Below are 21721 nucleotides of genomic sequence, written 5' to 3'. Positions count from 1 at the left end.
GCAAATTGACCTTCCGGGCATTGGCGTGTAAATAGCCATGAAGGTTTGTTCACTCATTGTTTGATACATCCTGGGAACAATGTGCAACAGCGATTTTTTTTATTTTCTATGTATGACAGCGACATGAGAGAGCTTCTCAGTGTCTGGGACGTTTGTGACGTCAATGGGAGAGTCGACTTTTTTAGTGGGTTTACCAGCATTTACCCAGCATATCTCTGCTAATTTTGGTGTAGAAGAGGTATAACATTCATGCTTCACCCTGGCATGAGCTGCTGTATCTGCTGTTGGCTTTACAGCAGCAAGTACACTGAGAATGGACATCCAAATTTGAGTGTTATGTGCTTGACAGAAACATGTAGGTAATGTTTCAGGCACAGGCACTTCTTGATAGGCATAACCTTAACACTGAAGGAGGAACCGTTCCCGAAACCTTAACTGAGAGGAAATTAAAAAGTTTGTGGGAGCATCAACAAAGAGTTTTCTTTGTATTAATTGTGCGTGTGCTTTTGAGCATCGACTGTACACCATCATGAAGCAACTCAGTCAGCACACATGACACTGTCGGGTGGCGTCATGCTCGTGTACACAGACTCAAGGTTTTTAGGAGGAATACTCTGAAGCCTGGAGCTGCTCCCATCAGAAGTACTTCACACACACGCCTCTATATATAGCTCACTGATGGTATTTTCAGAGCTTTTATATAATCAGTTTGGGCTGTTTGTCTAGAATGAAAAAAAGGATCTGTGTGCCCATGTCGATAAGAAAGTCTGACAAAATTGTTATGCAATATGTTTATAGATATCTTGAGGGAGCTATAAATAAATCGTCTCACAGTAAATTTAACCAGTTGGATCACAAAAGTGTCTTGGCGAAGCATCAGCGAGTGTTTTCATTAGCGTGGTGCACTTTGATGCCTTGTTTGTAACAGCTGAGGGGCTGTGAACGCTTCAATGAAAAGTAACGACAAGAAGTGATGAAGTGAGATGAGGTCAAAATGACAAAATGGAGTGGAGCAGCAGTTGCCACCCTGCTCTCTGTCTCCGTCATCGTTTGTCCCTTTCGATCCTCAGCCCCCTTCGTGTCTCTTCGCTCCCGACCGTCCTCCCTCTCCATTCGAGCCCTCTGCTTTGAAGTTGCCCCCTTCCTTCAGTACTGTGCAGTGCAATGATGATATTTACTCTCTATGAAGGTGCATTTTTACAGGGCAACTGTGACTTTAAGATCTCAGGACTCAGGTTCATAGGTAAAATATTCTCATATTTCGCAAAACTATAAAATACCAAAACATCTCAGATAATGCGTTCTTTCATTGAATCTGGTATTCTACTTTTCCAAAGACATTACACAGAGAAGTGTATTGTGGGTAACGGGAGGGTTTGCATTGGAGTAAACTCACACACCTTCGATGGTGCAGTAATGCATTGAGTGGCACTGTGAGGCAATCAAACTAACTGGTTGACAATATTTATATAATAATAATATTTTTGCAATATAACACAGTTTTAATATATATCCATGTAACGCATTATTGAGACTCAGATTTGTAATGTATTTTGCTGTTTTTTAAGTGAAGAATTTAAAACCACAAACCTCACCCAGGAGCAAAACGCTGTATTTGAACTTTAAAGAAATAATAATATGACGGTTGTCATTATAAGTATCACTATTGGCTGATATGAACATATTTATCTTGATGCAATTTTTTGTTATTTAACCCTATAGGTTGACTGGAAAAAATAGTACATGTTCTGAAAATGCATGATAGTGACACACTGACACCTTGAAGGAAAACTAATACTTCATCAGTTGTGTTTTCAGAGGATCTACCATTAGTTCTCTCATTAATGATAACTTTACAGTCATTACAGTCATTGCTGAGATTACACACCACCAGACAACCATTAGTACGACTTGGCGACCAAACCAACGGAAATGAAACCTGCATTGTAACTATCCATAGTTTTTCTTGTGTTGTAAAATAATAAATTGTAACATTGAATGTCAAACCAAAACATGTTTCAAAATGTTACTTTAATTGTTCACAGCATAAATACATAATGTGTTTTGGTAAAATCCACAAAAATGGAAAATGATTGATAAAGTGCTGCCTGCTCTTTCCTACCAGGTTTCTTGGCTCTGTATCCACATTTGCAAAAGGCCCAACCTCAATAACTCTGAATGAGTTTCATGCCAGATGGGGAAACATTCATCCAAAATCCATAAAACATGTTACATGACGCTCATTACACAGTTAATGATTTTATCACCTCTCTTCTATGTTAATATCTTCTGTAAGGGTCATAAAAGAAGTTAATAACATGATGATTTCCCATGATGATTACCTCCATCGCTCCTTTATTCTCTCATTACTTACAGTATTATCGTCATTATATTCTTTCTCATTACATTCTCTCATTATACCTGCAATTATTTTGTCAGATGAGCGGTCACATTTCCAAAATTGTGCACATCTCAGCTTGAAACAAGATTCCTCATATGTGCATGGTTTCCTGCTTTACACAGACAGGTGGTGACTAATCTCCTATCCTCCCTCATCTGTTGCCATGAGTTCACCACCCACCATTTTCTCATGATGGATAGCTCATATAGATGAAACACGCTGTCTTCAAAGGGAATCGCTAATGTGACAAGGTTCAACCATATGACTAATGGACTTCACTTTAATACACTCAGATGCATCACCTTCATTCCTCACGAGCACAACACTCTCTTGCAGTTCGGCACATTGTCGAAATGCATTCATGCTTTAAAGTCCAGCTAAAATTAAACTGCATGTTTATCCTTTGCTACAGCTCAGATTTCTGCTTTGTAATGTCCTGTTATATATTTATAGAATAAAAAAGAAAAAAAGAGCTTTGTTCAGTAACCCTATGCATGATGGGTAGTTTTGATTCTCGCCTTTGTCATACACCTCGCTCCCGTCCAAATGCGCTCTTGACCTCGAGTCATGACCAGTTGTGAATCATGACGTCTCAGTCTGTTCTTATCATTAAATAACTAATTAAAACCAAAATTACTGGAAAAAATGAGCACCTGGACATACAAGATTAGAAAGAGTGTGAACAACCTTAAATGACAGACACCATCTTTGAGAACAATTTATTTGATCTATACTTTTTGGTTTGGTGCATCTCCCATCCACCAACATGGAGAAGGCAGGATTTATGAGCTATACTGCAGCCAGCTGCCAGGTGTTGATGGGGACACATCACTCCTCTTTATTTACAGTCTATGATGAAACTGACACACTTTAGCTTGCTGCACAACACAAAGTGAGGCAGAGCTCGGACCCACATTAGTGTTTTTAGCTATTATCAATTTTATTGTCCAAACATGGAAATGTCTTTACCTGCAAGAATGAGAGTTTATTTTACTTAAGAAGTTCTCATCTCCCACCCACTCAGCTTTCATATGTTAGCAAACTTTACCCCCAGCGATTGAAATTGAAGTAGTGCAACCCAAACTAACATGAATACTGTAGAAGAAACTTTGACTGGCTGATACATGTTTCCCCTCAGGGCTTACTGCAGCTGTATGTGCTGCATGATGAGACTGACAAACCCCAAATCCCCCATGCGTGACTTGACAAAGGGATAATGACACGAAAACTGCTTTATTTCCATTCAATGCCAGGTCATGCTATTAGCGTGTGGACCATTGTGGCCTAAAAAAGGCACACGATGCAGAAAAAAGGCCCAGAACTGCGACACTTCAACTTTCTTGTAGGCCTACTATATTCCTGCTGCTGGACTTAGGCTTAATCCCATTTCACCCCTTCTCCCTACCCCTACCCCTCGTTGTTATTATTTATCTTGCCCCTTGAAAGAGAGTTACAAGGGGTAGTGGGTGAAATCTTCCCCTACGAATTGGGACAGCGCTTCAAGAGCCCGACACGTTATCAATAGCCGTCGATGTAAATAGACGCAACAAAAACATTTGCCCGGCATGTCATCGTAATAACATTGTTGAGATGTTAAATAAACCAATGCTATGGCTTACAGTTACTAAACTGACAAACCTACAAAATAACATCTCTGCTAAAGAAGGTGAATCAAATTACCAGGTAAATGCTCAGGACATGTTTTCCTGCATTTCCTCTGTACCGTGGCAATAATGGTGTAGTACAATGACATTTGCCATTCATCCAATGGAAATTGAAAACCTTGGATGCTCGGCATTATTTCCCGTATAAATCAAAAGGTCTGGAGGCAACCCTGCCAGGGTGCATTGTTATTAGAGGAGCAGTTGAGTTCAGTAACCTCGCTGCTATACGCTGGTTAAATCAAGTGCATGGTGTATCTTCAAAGAAGGGGGAGTGGGACATGACATTATGGGAAATCTACAGGATTATCGTGCATAAATCAGCAATAACAATGTAACATTAACATGCTAACTACAGAGACATTGGCAGGTGTAACAGTAGGTTTAAGGTTGTTGTGAAAAATAGATATTACAATTATTATCATTGGATCGGGACACTCTACCCCTGTGCGTGAACGTGCAAAACGGAGGGGAAGGACTAAGGGGTAGGGAGAGAGGGAGGAGGGTTGAAATTGGATTGAGCCTTACTGAGCGAGTTACATCTGTGGTGACAATAACATGCTGCTAACATGGATTTGCAGGCTACGGGTTATTTGGCTAATTATCACACTTACTAAACCACTTATAAACACGTGTGCAAATGTTGGACAGAATGTGATGTGTCCTCAGGTTGTTAGTTTCATTACCCTGCGTGAGTCTGTTCATATCGTGTCTCTTTAATCACTTTAATGGACTTTAAATCACTGCATTAGCTACTGAACATCTTTTTTCAAATCTCTGGATGACTCAGGAGAGATATATCTACCAGTATTGTGTCTAAACGTATTGTTGACCTTTGAGACTTTCGTGCTAACAAAAAGGATTCGGCTGTGTGTTACCGTGCACCCTCGTTCCACGCTGCAGCTACTGTTTTTGAATGCTGCCAAGCTTCTTTTCACTACACAAGTGGCACTTAAAATATTCACAATCGCACACCAATTGAGCTCTAGACATTGTATCTTTATGAACATTTATCGCACTGGAGCATAATAATCACTGACTTAGCCAAATCTATCCGACTTTTCATCTGTATCACAAGTGATGGTGCCTGTGGAAAAGATATGTCTGGTCTGGAATGAAGATTCCCTGTGATGCCTGCCATGTATGTTCCCCGTCTCCCAGTGGAGCCCACTGCTTTATTTACAGCCCCTCAGGCACAGACTGGCTCCCCAGTGATGCTCACTTTGATAAATGAGCAAAGGTATAAAGTATGGATTACCGCTTTTGTTGGCGTGTCACAATTGCATGTATGAATTTCCCCACAGGGCTTTGTACTGTGTGTATGTTGCGTGCAATCACCTTTGTTTGCAAGTGCAAGCAGGTTTATGTGTGATCTATATGTTTTCAATTCCTCCCCCCTCTAAGTTGTCTCTAGGTGACTAATGGCTGCAGTGTGTGCATGTTATTTAATCATTCTTTTTCACTATTAAACCCTCCACAAGTGCAGGTGTCCAGACTCAGCAGTTTAGACTATAACCACAATGATTATTAATCACATAGTGGGGCTCAGTGAGAGTTCACAGAACCACATAAATGTGAGTTTTGAGCGCAGGCACTACGCCGCACATAGAAAGCAACAGTGACGGCTGAAATTCAAAGCTGGATTCCCAGAAACTATTTCTGACCTCTCTTGTTTTCCCTCAATAACTATTCAATCGGATCAGTCAATTATCTGGTGTGCTGCTGACATCACCTCACTGCCTGTCGGGTCAAATCTTTCAGTATCATTAACTTCCCAATCCCAATTGGACACGTCGAGTGAGAGTTTTGGAATAGCCAGTAGCAGTAGCTCGCCTGAAAATCCCACAGATTGTGTTTCACTTCATGGTGGGTTGTTGCCCGAAGCTGTAAGTGACACAGAAGCTGTGGTAGTGGTTGCTAGGAGAAGTTAGCTTGAATTTTAAAGATATAATGAAACTAGATCGGCACTCAGAGCGTACATACCTCTCATTAAACACAGGCTAAATATCCATTCTCTGATTGAGCAGACGGTGTCGCACCATCCCTATTAGGCAAATTGTGATTTGTGAATATGTGCTATACAAAACAAATGTCATTCATTGATTGATACAGTTGAAACGAATAATAATTTCCATACTAGCTAAATAAAGATCATATGCACAAAATTGAAGCTGCTCCTAGATATTAGCGCGCTAATGTTTTTATTTCCACACAGAAATCCACAAAAAATGTCAGAAAACCCACATACTGCAATGTTATAGAAAAGTAAAAAAATAAATTTACAGACAAAACCTGGATCTGCCCACTAATCCAGATGAGCACCAAAATCTAATAAGCTCCTCCCCTGACCCATACCAGCAGTTTGCAGTGTTAACTTGCATATCAGTGATGTCATTGTGATTACTATTTTCAAAAGTACAAAAGATGAAAAAGTCCAACTACAGTGACTCTTAGTCGGTTCATAATTAGCTTTTATTATTACTTTCAAGCTTCTTTCATCGCATCATTGTGAATCTAAATATTGTTCTTACTTCTCATTGGTCTCTTACGTGTTTGATGTGATGACTGAGGAACTTTTATCCTCAGCGGGGAAACAATTACAAATTGTCGAGTTCAATCATTTAGAACTGAAACAAAGGAGGTGTCCTCTTGACGAACAGAACATCAGTGATTCGTCCTTAGATTCCCAGCGTATTGATTCTTCCAGTTGTTGGTTGTTAGACTGAACATGCTGCCGCTCTTCCTCACTCCCTGACCACAACCAGTCCAAGAGCCACAGCCGCATGAGAGAAGTTCGGTCTGCCTGTAAAGTCGCTTTTCTCAGAAACAAATCAGGAATGCAAATAGTCTGAAAGTTGCCCCATGATATCAAGCATCTCAATTCCGACGGACACAAATACCAAATTATAAAAGACATGAACACAAACAAAAACAGTATTGCATAACTCACACATAATACAGATACGCAGACACAAACAGCTCGTACTGCCTCTCCCACACACTCCCCCCTAACCCTCAGATGTTGAAGAAAAGTCCAATGCCCTGGATAGTAAATCCAGCACATCAGCATGAAGAGCATTTCTTTAAACAATACACCCACAAGTATTCACAGATAGTCTGTTCCTCCCGCCGCTGAAAAAATTGATTGTCAGACCAAACCTCTTTTACACCAAAATTAACACGTATTTTTAGTATGCGGGTAAACCTGCTAAAATGCAATTAGGAGTTAATCTAAAATGCAATGAACTCCTTTTCCATTGCCAGTAGAGGACTTTGCATTTCTTCTTTGTCTCCCCCTAGTGAGTCATGTTCGATGGCACGAAAGCGCTGGACACTGAGAAGCTCTCTCACTTCGCTTTCATGCGGGGGTTGTATTTTGTATGATACGAAGAAGAAACAAAGCCGCTGTTGCATGTTGTTTCCAAGATGTCAACATCAATAGGGACACACAAGCAAAGAAGAAAAAGAAATTAGCACATTCACCCGAATGTCATGTTTCCATCACTGCCAATTGGAGGCGGAGCCAATAAAAAACTCATCTCTACTGCTTGTGAGAATACAACAGGAGATTATCTAAAGGATTTGCCACGAACGAGGCGTTGATTACTAACTCACTACGGATAGTTTGGAAGTAGCCTTAATTTTTACTGCTGGTAGTTCATGAAAAATCCAGCAACCACATTTCCTCTTCCCTGTTACCTCTGTGGAATCTGTCACTTGTGCCCTCTTACTCCTCATTCATCACTCCCCTTTCTCCCTTGTACTCTTTATACCACACGTACTCCTTTCCCCAATCCCACTTCGCACCTTAATCCTGCTGCTCCACTCTTCTTTGTCCCCCTGCAGGAGTGTGCCTGGTGCTGGGTTGCATGATCTTCCCTGACGGATGGGATGCCGAGGTGATCCGGGACATGTGCGGGGAGCAGACAGGGAAATATTCCTTGGGTGATTGCTCTGTGCGCTGGGCCTATATGCTGGCCATCATGGGCATCCTGGACGCCCTCATCCTCTCCTTCCTGGCCTTCGTCCTGGGCAACAGGCAGACAGACTTCTATCTTGACGATCTGCAGACAGATAACAAAGGTAAGTAAAGGGACAATGAAATGCTTAAAATCAAGTAATGGCTTAAAACTTAAGGTAGAGCACACAGAAACATTGTTGAATCCATTCTTTAAAAATTATGAGAGCGTGCAGCCGCCCTCCCCCTCCTCACGCTCCGTTCACATGCAAAACAAGGGAGGCAGCGGCGTGACTACAGCTGGTAGACCTGCCCGGCTTAGTTACACTGGCATAGTTACATTCAGACCTTGTTGTTCAAATGAGGGGTTTCATTACATGGAGGTTACTTTTTATATTTATATTCAAGTAATATTGTGCATCTATTTTATCTTAAAATAGCAGCTCCAAGTCATTTTGATGGTTCACTGCTTGTAACAGGGAGAATGGTGACTCGTTCATTCCCACTCTTTAGGTATTTTAGAATATGGGATATTCACCATCATGTCCTATATTCTAAAATACCAAAATTAGCGGATATTCGCGGTATCTTAAAATGTGGGCAAACCTGCTAAAAGGGGAATTGATTCCTTTCCCATGGCCACTAGAGGAGTTTATCTTTCTGGTTTTTTTCCCCTTGTTGGGTCATGTTTCACGTCACAAAATCACCATCAACTGTGGTATTCCTTAACCTCGCTGTCTTGCCAAATTAGCGGGTTGACCTGTGCGTCATATTTCCATCACTGCCAATCAGGAGCCAATAAAAAACAAAAAAAATTCAGATCGTTCCATTCCAAACACAGACAAAAGCCAGATGTTAGAAGTTGTTAGTGGGTTTTTTCATAACTGGAAATGGGGCTTATGTAACTTTGGTAAGATCTCCCACAAGAAGTGAGTCACTGACTGATGGTAAACCACTTACACTGTTACACAGTTTGTAGAACTGCAGCAACATCTGACACCAAGATCATAGTTGATCGGAAGCTGGATCCTAGCTTCATATAGGCTGTATACATTTTTTAAGACAATAATAACTTTATATCAAATAGGATAGAGAAGGAAGTTGTTCTTCCACTACTGCTTTAAAACATGAAGATGTCAACGAAACACATTCCATTTGGTCAGATGTATACGTGTCCGAAACCAAACCCTTGTCTTTGGTCCTGAAAATAAAAAAAAAGTAAAGCTGCAATATTGCTCGCTCGTGTTTTTTTTAAAGGATAAAGGATCAAATATAGACCAAATCTTGTTGAACAAAAAATGATGACATTTTGCACTATGATACAACTATTAGCTGGTTCTATTTAATGTAGATAAATTGACATTATTATAAACCTGTATATATGAAAATTGAAGGAAGGAAGAAAGAGCACAGTGTGTAACACAGTTATGTGGTGCCTTTGAGTTGGGTTGGCCAGTCCTTCATCCTCCAGCTCTCATTTTGTAGACCTTCGCCGCTGAGGCCATTAACAAGAACACGATTATCCTAATTGAAAAATGACTTTGCTCCATCCTGACCTCAGTAACTCCAGCCAAATTGTTTTCAGTGCTGTATTGAAGAGTGGGAGAGTGTCCTCCAGAGGGTTTCTGACAGTTTGCATGATGTTGCATCACGTCTGTTAGATTGCATTGTTTCAGCTGCATGAGAAGAGATGAAGAGGAGGAGAGGAAGGGCAGACAAAAGCGGTGGAGGGGCCACAGTAAAAGACACAATGCAAAACAATAAAAACTCTCCTCATATAAAGATTATGTGTTTGATTCGCCTCCAAGAACCCAACGTACAACAGCACTAAAATAAAACAGCTAGGACCAAAGAGGCAGAAAAAAGATGGAGACGTGTGATAGAAGATGTAGTAGAGAGTGTGAGAGATATACAGACAGATAGAGGAGTGAGAGGAGGAGGCCAAGAGATAAAGAGAGAAAATAGTGACATGAGATGTCTCAGTTTTCCGACGGTCTATCTCCGTGATCGTTTCCATGGTAACTGGAGATATTCCAGAGAGTGGGCGTGTCTCTCTGTTTCTTATCTGATTAACCTCACTGGCTGTCTCAGTGATATTTACACATCCAATGCTTCATCAGCTGTGCGAAGCTTCTTTGTTTTCCCTGCTCAGTTTCCTCTTATACAAATAAATGTCTGTTTAGCTCTTTGTATGGACTGTTAGAATATAAGTGGTAACCCATGGACAGTCCACGACAGCAGTTGCTCTCCTAATAGGTGCCTAAGTTTAAAAAGTAAGATCTCAACAAGAGCACCAGTGTTAGACCCGAGGACATAGGCTGCAAATAAATCAACTTTTCTTTTTTTTTACCAGTAGAAGTCACTAAAATGCTTAACTCATGCTTACATATGCATTTTCATGTTTTGCACAAATGTGCAATTTTTGTGGTCTTGGCTCACTATGTAAATGCCAACACTTTTGTTCTTTTTTGTCCTTGCAGATTTTGCTGTGTCAAGGGTAAGTTGACTTTTGCTTTATGCTTGTGCATGTGCATTATGTTGGAGGAATACATAACATGCCACGTTAGCTTTTGAGCACTGTGCAGTTGTCGAATGGCCCAGTGATTTCAAATTTGTTATCTGACAGTTTTGTGTTCTCTGCAGATTGTGACACAAACGTGAAACTAAACTAAAATGGCCTTTAGTAAACCTCATACATCCGCCAAGGATCAGAATTCACTTGATCAAGTTTTCTATTTGGATCTCCAACAAATTACACACTCTCATAAACATCTGACAAAATAAAGAAAAAAATACCTGTTTCAGATCTGCAACAAAATGTAATGGATTCTTCCCTGATCCATACTGCATCCTACCACCAAGTTTAGTGGTAATTTGTCCAATAGTTTTTTTAAAAGAGAAAACAAACACTGATGAAAAACAAAATATCCCCGGCGGAGGTAATAATCTGATAATTGACTTTATTTTAAAGACTTCTGACTGGTCATTTACCGCCACAATCAAGTCAAACTTTTAATTTGGCCATGTTTTGTAACTCACATTTTAGACATTCAGGGACCACGGCCCCCCACAGACGACATCATGCATCTGCTCAGTTTCTCATGTTCCTCTTGTCACTTGAAGTATCCAGTGTCTATTCTCTTTTTTCTCCTGGTGTCTCTCAAACACATTTTATAGTTTGTCCCCGGTGCAGCACAGTGAGCTTCTTAACAAGAACAAAACTGAAGTAGAAGCAGCTTTTAGTGTCCCAGTCTGAATTGCAATCATTTTGCCTCATAGGACATGTGTGATGTCCTCTGCGTTTAACCCTTGACCAGAGTCAGGAGAACTGCCCTTTAACAGCTGAAAAATGCCTGCACCTTATTAAACATTTTAATTCATTTGACTGAAATGACACAGGATAGATGTATGATCATTTCTTTCCATCTGTTGCTTTGACTGTCGTTATCGGTCCTGGCTAGTCCCACCCCTGCATATTTTACAGCATTTTTAATAGGGGGATTTTCACTGTGCTTATTTCTTCCTTGTTGAAACATTTGAAAATTTGATATACACTAATAGTTGAGAAATATTGTAATACATGTAAAATGCAAAAGTTAAAAAAAAGACGGTAATAAATCCTTGGCCCATCTGTAAGGCACCCCAGGGTGCTGCGGTCCTACACTGCCCTATCCCATGATGCAATTCTATACATGTACAGAATCTCTTCATTATTCTTTCCCATTTAGATTTCCCAGTCTGTTCATTTTTAAAAACGTCACTCTCCCAGTTTCTCATGTAGGCTTTGTGTAAAAAAAAGAAAACCCTGATGACATCACTATGACATCACCGGTTATTTTTCTTTTTTCAGATTGAGGTCCGGGACAGAAGAGAGCCACGGTACGGAGTGCAGCGTCTCCACTGAGGGTGATGAAGCAGCACTGGACGACTTCTCTTCTCCTCTCCTCTCCTCTCTCATCCATCTCTGTCTCCCCCCCCCCCCCCCCCTCCCCCTTTCTTTCTACTCACTTCTTCTCTTCTCTCCAATGATCAGGATAACACCCAATCTCAATTCAGACACCAAGTGTGCAGGATTCTGGAAGATAAAAGAAAAACAAAAAACAGAACACACTGGGATAAACTATATTTTGAAAAAAAAACGTATACAAGGTTGTTCAGTGCATCTAACACTCGGCTTTCTCAACGAAAACCTTTATTATGGAAAAAAAGATTTACTCTATTTAAAGTCTTGATTTGTGTGAGAAATACAATCCTTGAGATGAAGAACCATAATGTCCGACTTTGATTTTTACAACGATTTATTTCAAATCTTGCTATTTATTGACTTTGAGTTTGTGTGTTGTTGTGTTCATCCATAGCTTCAGAAAGCAGATCATTGATTCTCCTCGTATGGGGACAAGAGTCGAAGGCTCGCAATACTGCAGCAATTAAACATTGGGAGCATTTCAACCGGGACTTGTATGGCTCTTCATCTAAGGACTTTCAAATGCGAGGAATTTAAAAGGAGTAACCCCATTGCAGCTTTACAGAACCTAACATCTCTGGGAGATTCTCTACTGTACATACTGAACAATGTAAATAACATTACTGCTGACAGAAACAGCCGACAACAAAACCTCATCTGACTCTAATGCATTCGAGTATAGTATTTCTACTCTTGGTTTCAGTGTTCCTCGTGCTGAAAGAGCATCGGAGTATGTGCCGATCCTTTGTGATTATATTATGACTCCTCACTACTGATCTGATGGGATTAGACAAACGGGAATATCTGTGCTGGATATTCCAGAGAAAAGCAGAGCACCGTTGATCAAAGTGATTGTGTGTGTGATCACAATTATTTGACACAGATGCTTCCTCTGCATCAGCATGGCCTCAAAACAACCCCCCCCCCCCTGCAGTATATAGTAAAAATCTAAATTGCAGCTGTCCAAGTTAAGACTTACAAGTCTGAGCTTACTACTTTTGTTATACCCTTCCTTCACCAGTGTGCAGTTTACTCCAGTTTATGGCTCCAGCATACAGTGATCAGTTTACTCTACAAATGTCTTAAGACTGTGTGAATATGGCTGTACAGGCGTTGGCCTTCTCTCAGAGGGAAGCCTCAAGTGCTGCACTTAAGGTGATGTCACTAATATGCCTCTTCGCTGCTTGCAGTAGTCACAGGAATCATAAGTGGGATGGAAATCATAGCAAATCACCCCCAAAAAACGAAGAAGATAATTCTTAACAAGAACAAAATCAGAGTGAGTGAGCAACTACTGAGCTGTACAACTTCAAGTTTTCATGCAAGATTTATCAATAGAATCATGAATCAAAAAAAAAAGAAACTAAAGTTGTACATCTAAAGTTATTAAAGTTGTGCCATTTTATGTTGATCAATTTTGGCAGCATCTTTATATTTGAAAATTAATTCAAATTGACCACCTTTGAATTTTTGGTTGACCTATTAAGACCTTGTCTACACTAATGCGGACATTTTCCCTCTGTTTAGAATGAAAAACATCTCCATCCAGACGAGAACACAACAACAGTCTGCGTCAACTATCCATCAAATACCAGAGAAAAACGCCGTTGGCCAAGTCATATTGGCCGAGTCAGACGTTTCTGTACACACCGACTGCTAGGAAGGCATTTTAAATCTCGAGAGGCCCAAACACAGAGGAGAACGTTTGTTTTGCATTAATGTGGACACGGGCTAAATCAATTTGAAATATAAACCAATCTGAACTGATTATTCTTGCATCAGGGCCCATTGAGCAATCCTGGGATCAGTCTCTAAAACACTCACCATTTTTTGCGATTTATTCCAAATTTCCAGAAGAAATACAGATGACATGATTTCGGTGTCCTTACCTGCAGCTACTATCCTGGTCGTGGTAGCCAGTATTATTCCTGTAGTGCTCTTATTGTGACGTTGTGCTTTGAGAACTTATATGACAACCAGGGAGATACTTTAAAATGTTTCCCATTTTTTAGTCACGTGAACAAAAAGTTGCGACCTTCTCCCTTAATGGAAAAACAAACCTGCAAGGGCATGTTTTACCTGGGGTGTGACTCACCACTGTACCCATTAGCACAGTAATAACTTCTGTCGCCCTATAACCACCTCACACATCTGCATCAATGACTCTGATTGTCACAATATCAGACATTGCTCCAGGAACGATTCGACCATGTGACGAGTTGCGGTTGAACAGTGCGGCAAAGCACGCTGGTCTACTCAAGAGCACCGTGGGGCTCTTGTCCCTCCCAGCGGAGCTCTTCAGGCTGACACGCTGTAACTGAGCCTCCTAAAGCACCAAACCTAGGCCGAGTCATCGCGGGAATGAAATTAGCTGTGTAATAAAAGCACACGGTTAATGGTTTCATATGTGGAATTGGCATGCTTTGGTCATTTGGGAGGGGAAAGGCCTGATCATACTGTAAACCCGGAGGAGCAATTGAAACCATTTCACTGAGCCGTTTGACCACACAAGGTGATCTGCGTTCTGTGAGACAGCAGCTTATTTACCAGGCAACATCACAAGGAAAATACAGTCCAGTGAGGGACTGATTATACTGATGTTGGACTGTAATGCATTTACACTCTGGTAGGGATGCACTATTAACACATGCATTGTGGACGAGTCAAAGTTAGAACCTTAAATATCAGCTACATCAAAAAAGGATATTAAAACTAAATCAAGAATGTGACTTTACATGTAACACATTTTTAACTAAACTGTATATTGGATGAGAAGGGTTCACTGAGGGGGTTTTATGGTGCATCCCTACACTATATACAGTATAATGAGCAGATAGCAAGATGTGCAGTATCTCTCAGGAAGCTGTGTACAAAGTACTGTATTAAAGGCTCATTTCGGAAATGATCAGCACATACACAAGTTGAACGATGCTGTCGTGATGTGGCCATGGCTGAAATGACACATCACTCCACAGCATACCTTGTTAGGCAAGTTTGGGCTTTGGATGACATAGCACCTCTGCCACTGATTTTCCAAGCTGGGCCTTTAAGACAATATGAAAACAGCCCTAATGCTGAATCTAATGATGCTGTCCATGCCGGCTCTGCACAGACCTTGGCCTATATCTATGAACCGTCTTAAGGCAGGAACGCTGGGCCCTTATTCAACAAAAGTTTCTTTCACTTCAGCCTTGAAGTATCTCTGCGAGCATTTGACAAAAAAAAAGAGTTAACGACTGAAACAGAATCATAAGAAATATGTTTTTGCTTTTGATATGTACATGCTCATTTGAGAAAATCAGTGCACTTGCTGAGACATCAGCATGGTGATTTTTTTATATCTAAAGTTTGCATACAGCAGGCGGTACTGTCTCTCACATGGCATATATTGTGATTTAGACGTCTCCTCCTTTAGGAATGCTTTCCCAGGGCCCAGGACACACTGTATTTTACATCAAATCTTTGAAAAAGAAAAATTGCAAAGGAAAAAGCCCAGAGGGCTAAGTGGTCATGTCAGGCTTCGAAGGAACATTACCTGTGTGATCATTGGCCTGGTCTCCTCTCCGGGTACTCTGTTCCTGAGGACCTGACGATGAACTGAAAAATACCTTAACAAGGAACTGACGATACCTTAACCCTGATGAGCACATATTTGTACCACTCCAGGTGCCTCTAAGAACTCTTGATTTAATTCAGATGTGGTGCAGAACCAGCAAAACAAGTAGTGACACTGTAGTTTTTTTCTACTAAAGACGACACACCCTGACCGAGCTCTGAAGCCAGATGGATTTTACTGCAGATTTGAGGTCAATTCATTTTCAACTCGAACAACTGAACCCAAGAAAATAAATTACTGAAAACAGTTTTCCCCAACTGTTCAACTTGATTCGGGGAAACAGTTTTGATATTTAGAAAGACGACAACTGATTTGTTTTTATTTTTTATTTTACGAGTGGACTCCAAATCTGAATTCACCTCAGTCTTGAATTACAGAAGCGTGTGAAGATGTGATGAAGAATGAAAAGCTAACACAAGGACACACGAGTCAATGAGAAGTCATTTCCCCGTCTCTAGTAGCAAACAAGACGTTTGTTGACGATGTAAATGTCATTGATATGTCAATGATTTCATCATAGTTTTTATCATGCAATATCATGTATAAAGATATCATTTTGGGGGTGGGAGGGGAAGGGGGCAAGGATGAGTAATGTCCAGTGACTTATGTTATGATAATAGTTGACTTTCTGTTAACTCCTGAAATGCAGATGTTGCCAAAATACCATCAACTATCATGTGTTGACATGGAAAAAAAGAGAAATAATCAGTTTTTGTTTTGTATAACAAAAGAATGATATACTGATATTTGTCAAGTACTTCTGATAAGATCTTTGTTTTATGTGTTAACTACAGAATCTTTGCTTTCTGTTATGGATTACTTTCTTTGTATTTTGGTATGATGATTGTCGTTCTGTCACATCAAACTTTACATCTCAGATTCAATTTTGACTCACTAACGGATGACTGCTTGTTGAAACCTCAACACCCAAAACTGTACGAGTCTCTTTATATAGTTGCTTGGATCGTACACACGTGGACGAAGTCTGAAAGAGGCTGCTTTTCATGGATTATGATGACATGCTGATTTTGATTTGAAAAATTATAATGTCTGACTAATTCCTATTTGTGAATAGTATTCCAACTCACCATGATAACAATTTCTGTTATTGAAACACATTTTGAAAAGGTCGAATAAAGATATTTTACATTCAAAAACCCGATTCTGACTGAATTAATGGATCAGTTGGAGGTGGAGTAACTGATTCTGGGGGAACGACTGTTGGTGTTTGGAAACAAATGCACCCCTCCCTTCACTGCTCCTTCAGAAGCTCCACCCCCTTCATGCACTGCATTGTCAAAGTGGAATCAGCCACCACAGACATCAGCACCATCTGTAGACAAAATGCATCCTCTATATTTACCCAAACTACATGTTCATCAGAGTCAGCAGATACTGAATTTTGTTTAAGCGCACACACACAGAATGTACAGCCAGAAGACTGTAAAGAGATATTAGCAGAATTTGACAAAAAGTGAATTGGATTAATATGGTGCACCCTACCTTTAACTGTGTAGATTACATGCATTTTATATATTGTTTTGTGGTTGAAACTGGAGTATTTATGAAATTAGCATTATCCTTTTCGTCGGTAGCAATGAGGGTGAGTCACACAACCAAAAATATCACACGGAGCAACTGCACACAGACGCACACTAAGAGGGTGGCATAGCCTGAGACCGCCTGAGACTTGGAATCCACAGCCTGTCACAGTAAGTGCCTGTAATTCATCAGTGGCTTCATCTTCTGTGTGGTCTGCCTTTAGTTATGCTACCACACTGGTCACCCAGCATCGAGCTCTGTGTTGTGAACCATTTGTGAAGTCGGATGAGACACCATGAAGCTGGCTCCACAACAGTACAACGTGCTACTTTTAGAAACCTCAAAAGTCTCACTGCCATTTAGGTCTGGAGCTGAAACTGAAGCTGAAGTGGAACAAAACCAGTAACAATCAAAGCCCGATTGCAGACCATTCCAAATGATAGGGTATTGTTTCATCACATCAAACAGGCCGTTAGCCCACCAAGGAACAATGCATGAACTTACTGCTACTACTGTGTTTTTAATGATTATCTTAAAAATAAGCAATAAACACAAGCAAGTCCAGTTGCCTATGTGCACTTATACAACTCCTGTGCAACTCATGAAGATAAGCTTGATGATGGTGTATAGTGCTCAAGCTGGAAATACACAATGTTGTTGTTAATTTCCACCTCACACTATACATACAATCTTCTGAGGTGTGAAGTCAAAGCTCATGATTTAATTGCTCACACTGTTAGGACCAATTGTCTGCGAAGACCTGACTGCTCCCACTGTCTGTTGCACCAGCTCCTCTGGACCAGCGCTGGAATGATGTCAGTCAAAGTTTGTTTGCTAACCAGGAGGAAACGTGCTGCTTTGATCATATGTGTTATTCAGTGTGCCAAAACTTTTTCCAGAAAGAAAGCACATCAGGGTAAGCTGTAGGGTTCTGCATAGGGTACACGTCTACACGTAAACTAGGCCGGCATAGATTTGACTTGTAAGCACGAATTGGGCTTAACTGAGGTGGTGAGATCTATCTAGCTATGAGGAGTGGTTTTCATTGAGTAGCCAATGGGAGGAGTTGATACATGAACTTTGACAACTTAACATGTACAGCGCTACAATTTCTATCCAAACAATGTGTGAGATCCAAGAGTTTCTTCCCTTATTCGTGTGACTTGATTGTTGTACCACTGTTACCCAGTGTGCATGTGTTCTTATCTGTTGTCAGAATGAATGGATTGAGCTGGTCAGACGTCTTATACAGACAGATTTCATGGTTTACCCCACTGCATGCATGTCCACAGTCTGAGGGGCAAGGCTCGCCATCTCAGAATCCTCCAGATTGAATCCAGCAGTTCAGTCAAACCAATCTGCAAAAATGTTCAGAGCAGTGAATTATTCTGTTCTCTCTGTTTAAAACCTAATTCTCTCTTATCTTCTATAAACCAACAATTCTGCATAAACTCTTCAGTGGGAATTACTTGTGACGAGTTGCGGTTGCGCAATTACTGATAATAATTTATCATTAATTACCATAAAAACAGCATATGGTATATTTGCAATAACAATTAATTATCAAGCCTTTAGATTAGTTTTTTAGCCGAGCATGCATGTTCAACAAACCATTACAGTGAATTACCTGCACCAACACTGAGAGGCTTAAATGTCAATGGACTTGTTCAATGCACCTTCAATGCTCCAACACAGTATGTTGAACAAATAAAAATGTACTTAATGATTTAAGCTGTTACAATTCTTCACGAGGGGTCAGTAAATGTGTGCACACGATTTCACAGCAAAGACAAACCATCTGGCTTTTGTTGCGATATCTCAGTCTGGGGCCCAGCGGTGGAGCAACTAACGTTGTTGTCAGAGCTACACTGAGTGATAACAGTCTAACAGTCTCTTTCTTTTCAAAAAATATGATTAGATGTGAAACATTTTGGTTCAGGTTATTGATCCCTAATTAGTTAGCTGACAGAAAGGACATGAAACATGCACCACCAAGGATCTCTAGGCAGGCGTGAACAGTGCAGTTCGAGCTTGGTGCCTCAGCAGCCAGGTCACGGTTCCCAATATTACTATATAACTTTTTGAATTTTGTGAATCACATAATTTTGAGTCATGTTGTTGTTTGCAGAGAGGACCACCTGAATCCTTGAATGTTAAAAGTATTTTTTCCAGGCTGCCATTTCAGTTACGGGACTAATGTGTAGCATACTATGAATAAACTACATGACTAATATGAATATAGTATAGTATAAATTAAGGTGGGAAGAGTAAGTTTTTTTTCTTTCACCACAGTTTATGTTGCCAATAAATAACTTTCCAATCCCAGGTGTGGATCCACAGGAGCAGGTTTCTGCAGGTTAGAGAAAGTAATCTATGAAAACAAGACCAATAGAAAAGCTTATGTAATACTTTGTCAACACCTTGTCAGAACGCTGCGATCATCAGTGTTCTGGATGTCTGTGTGGTCCTTTTCTGCTGCCCTCAGAAGCACAGAGCCATACATCACCTACACACACTGTTACACTCCAGAAGCAGAACCTCATTCACTTGTTTACATCCAACCTACCACAGGCAGTCAGTGCTCACGAAGAATCTGCTGACTTCGACCCACCACATTGTGTGACAGTCAGCCATCTATCAAGATATTTACCTTGTAGGTCCACCCAGAAGGGAAGGTGTTCAGTGCAAGTCATCCAGGATGTGGCTCAGAGAAAGTGGGCTTTCAGATTACAGGATGTCAATTAAACGAGACTTTTTCCCATTCCTCCAGTATATTATATCATTATTTTATTTTTTTCTGTATGTAAAAGGTCTGCAAAGTTTAAAAGCCTCATGACTGCGGTAATGAGGAACCCCTCTCCCTATAGAAAACACTGCTCCTGCTTTGCCAGTAGTCCAGCCGATACTTCCGGGGAATTGTGATGTCACATGACATCATTACTCCCCACATTTGCACAAGGTACGCCATAGGGTTAGAATAAGTTGAGGACCCATATGCAGACGAGGATGGATGAAACAGTGTTTAATAGGACTTACAGGTCGGGTGAACAAATAACCAGTCTGGGAAGCAGTGTCCAAAACACAGAGGCAGAAGTAAACACTGTGAAAACCAGGAAACCGCTGAGTACTGTCTATACACTGATACAAACAGAGGAGCTGACGAAGACCAGAGACAAACACAGGGATTTTATATTGGAGGGAGGAGAAACAACAAGACAGGTGTGACACATCAGGCTGCAGGTGTAGGTCATCAAAGAAGCAGGAAACAAGAGGAAGTGAATTGACCAACAATGAGAAAGAGGAGGAACAGGAAGTGAAGGTCAAAATAAAACAGGAAATTGTGCAACACAAGAAACAACAAGACAATAACTAAACTAAGGCAGAATGAAATACATGTAAAATTTTCATAACACCTTTTAAAGAGTTAGCATCAGTTGGCATCATTTTTCAACACATACTATTTTACTTTAGTTCAAAACAGACATATCATTGCCGTTGTCGTGGTCTGAAAGGAGCACAACACTCAAACAGTTTGTTTGAAAAAAATATTCTGCATATGTAGAGCTTGCAATTATATACTGTGCAGAAATGACACTAAAAGATCAGGGAACTAGACGAAGCCCTCTCAGTCAGAAGCCTTATTACCTTCATATCAACCACACCGACCTCCACTCCCTGTGAGAGCCAACAAACCACCGAACACCCTGAAAGTGTTCCTATGTGACTATAGGGGTTGACGTGGAGGAAGTGGCGGTTTCTAGCTGGAGCCCCTTGGCCACCACAAGTTCTTTCCAGACACTTGATGTCCCGGTTTGTTTTCTCTTCAGTCAGAGCGTGGTGTGTCGGCTGGTCAACGGCCAGAGTCTGTCAGGAAGGAAGAGAGCGTCCGCAAACTGTCCTGCGGTCAGTCACACATCCAGTGCAGTCCGCCTGTGTTTGTGTGTGACGCGGAGAGATAGAGCAGATTCCACTAAAGGTCGAACTGTACTCCATCCACACACATGCAGTTACAGCTGGAAACTTCCTGACTTTGCCCTCAAGTATGTGAGAAATGTTTCCACATCTATGACTAGATGTACACTGATCAGCCACAGCTTTAAAACATTTACCTGCTTTAATGTTGTGGCTGAGTGATGTTACATACAGCTTAAAAAGATGTGCCTGCTCTAATACTTTTTGGCAATATTGTGGTCTTTACTTCATGCTATGTGTACTGCAGCCTACATAAACAGTTAAAAGCACAAAATGTACCATGCAATCCATGATACTCTTTCCATTCCCTGTCTTGAAATCTAATACTAAAGTCCAAGGTTGTGAAGAGAGAAATCCTTGTAAGTTGCCTGTAATAACAGGAAATAGATTTTCATGTTTGATGCAGTTTCATATGGCTCAAGCCAATTTCCTACATCTGCTCAAAGTTTTGTCTATACCTACTAATTCCACAAATGTCTGTCTGTATTTGGAGCATGTCCCGAGAAGCGATCAGCTTTTCTAAACTGGGCATGTGTATTGTAAATGGCCCAAGGAAGTGCATGGTTGAATTTGCGATTTGGACACACAATTCCTTCAATACTAAAAA

The 21721-nt window shown here is 40.6% G+C and overlaps 1 protein-coding gene across 1 annotated transcript in view; it reads left to right on the top strand.

Moving 5' to 3' along the window:
- LOC117764806 (LHFPL tetraspan subfamily member 4 protein-like) overlaps window positions 1-16757 on the top strand; it is a 31099-nt gene extending 14342 nt beyond the window's left edge. The window contains exons 2-4 of the mRNA XM_034590886.1: window positions 7909-8145; window positions 10501-10517; window positions 11871-16757. Of these exons, the coding sequence (XP_034446777.1) occupies window positions 7909-8145; window positions 10501-10517; window positions 11871-11924 (308 nt within the window). The 3' untranslated portion in view covers window positions 11925-16757. The remainder of the gene's footprint in view (window positions 1-7908; window positions 8146-10500; window positions 10518-11870) is intronic.
- Window positions 16758-21721: the final 4964 nt, after the last annotated feature.

This window comes from Hippoglossus hippoglossus, chromosome 7, assembly GCF_009819705.1.
Source record: "Hippoglossus hippoglossus isolate fHipHip1 chromosome 7, fHipHip1.pri, whole genome shotgun sequence".
In the NCBI taxonomy this organism is placed as follows: Eukaryota; Metazoa; Chordata; class Actinopteri; order Pleuronectiformes; family Pleuronectidae; genus Hippoglossus; species Hippoglossus hippoglossus.
The sequence above is the reverse complement of the archived record's forward strand: the minus strand, read 5'-3'. Positions and strand labels throughout refer to the sequence as shown.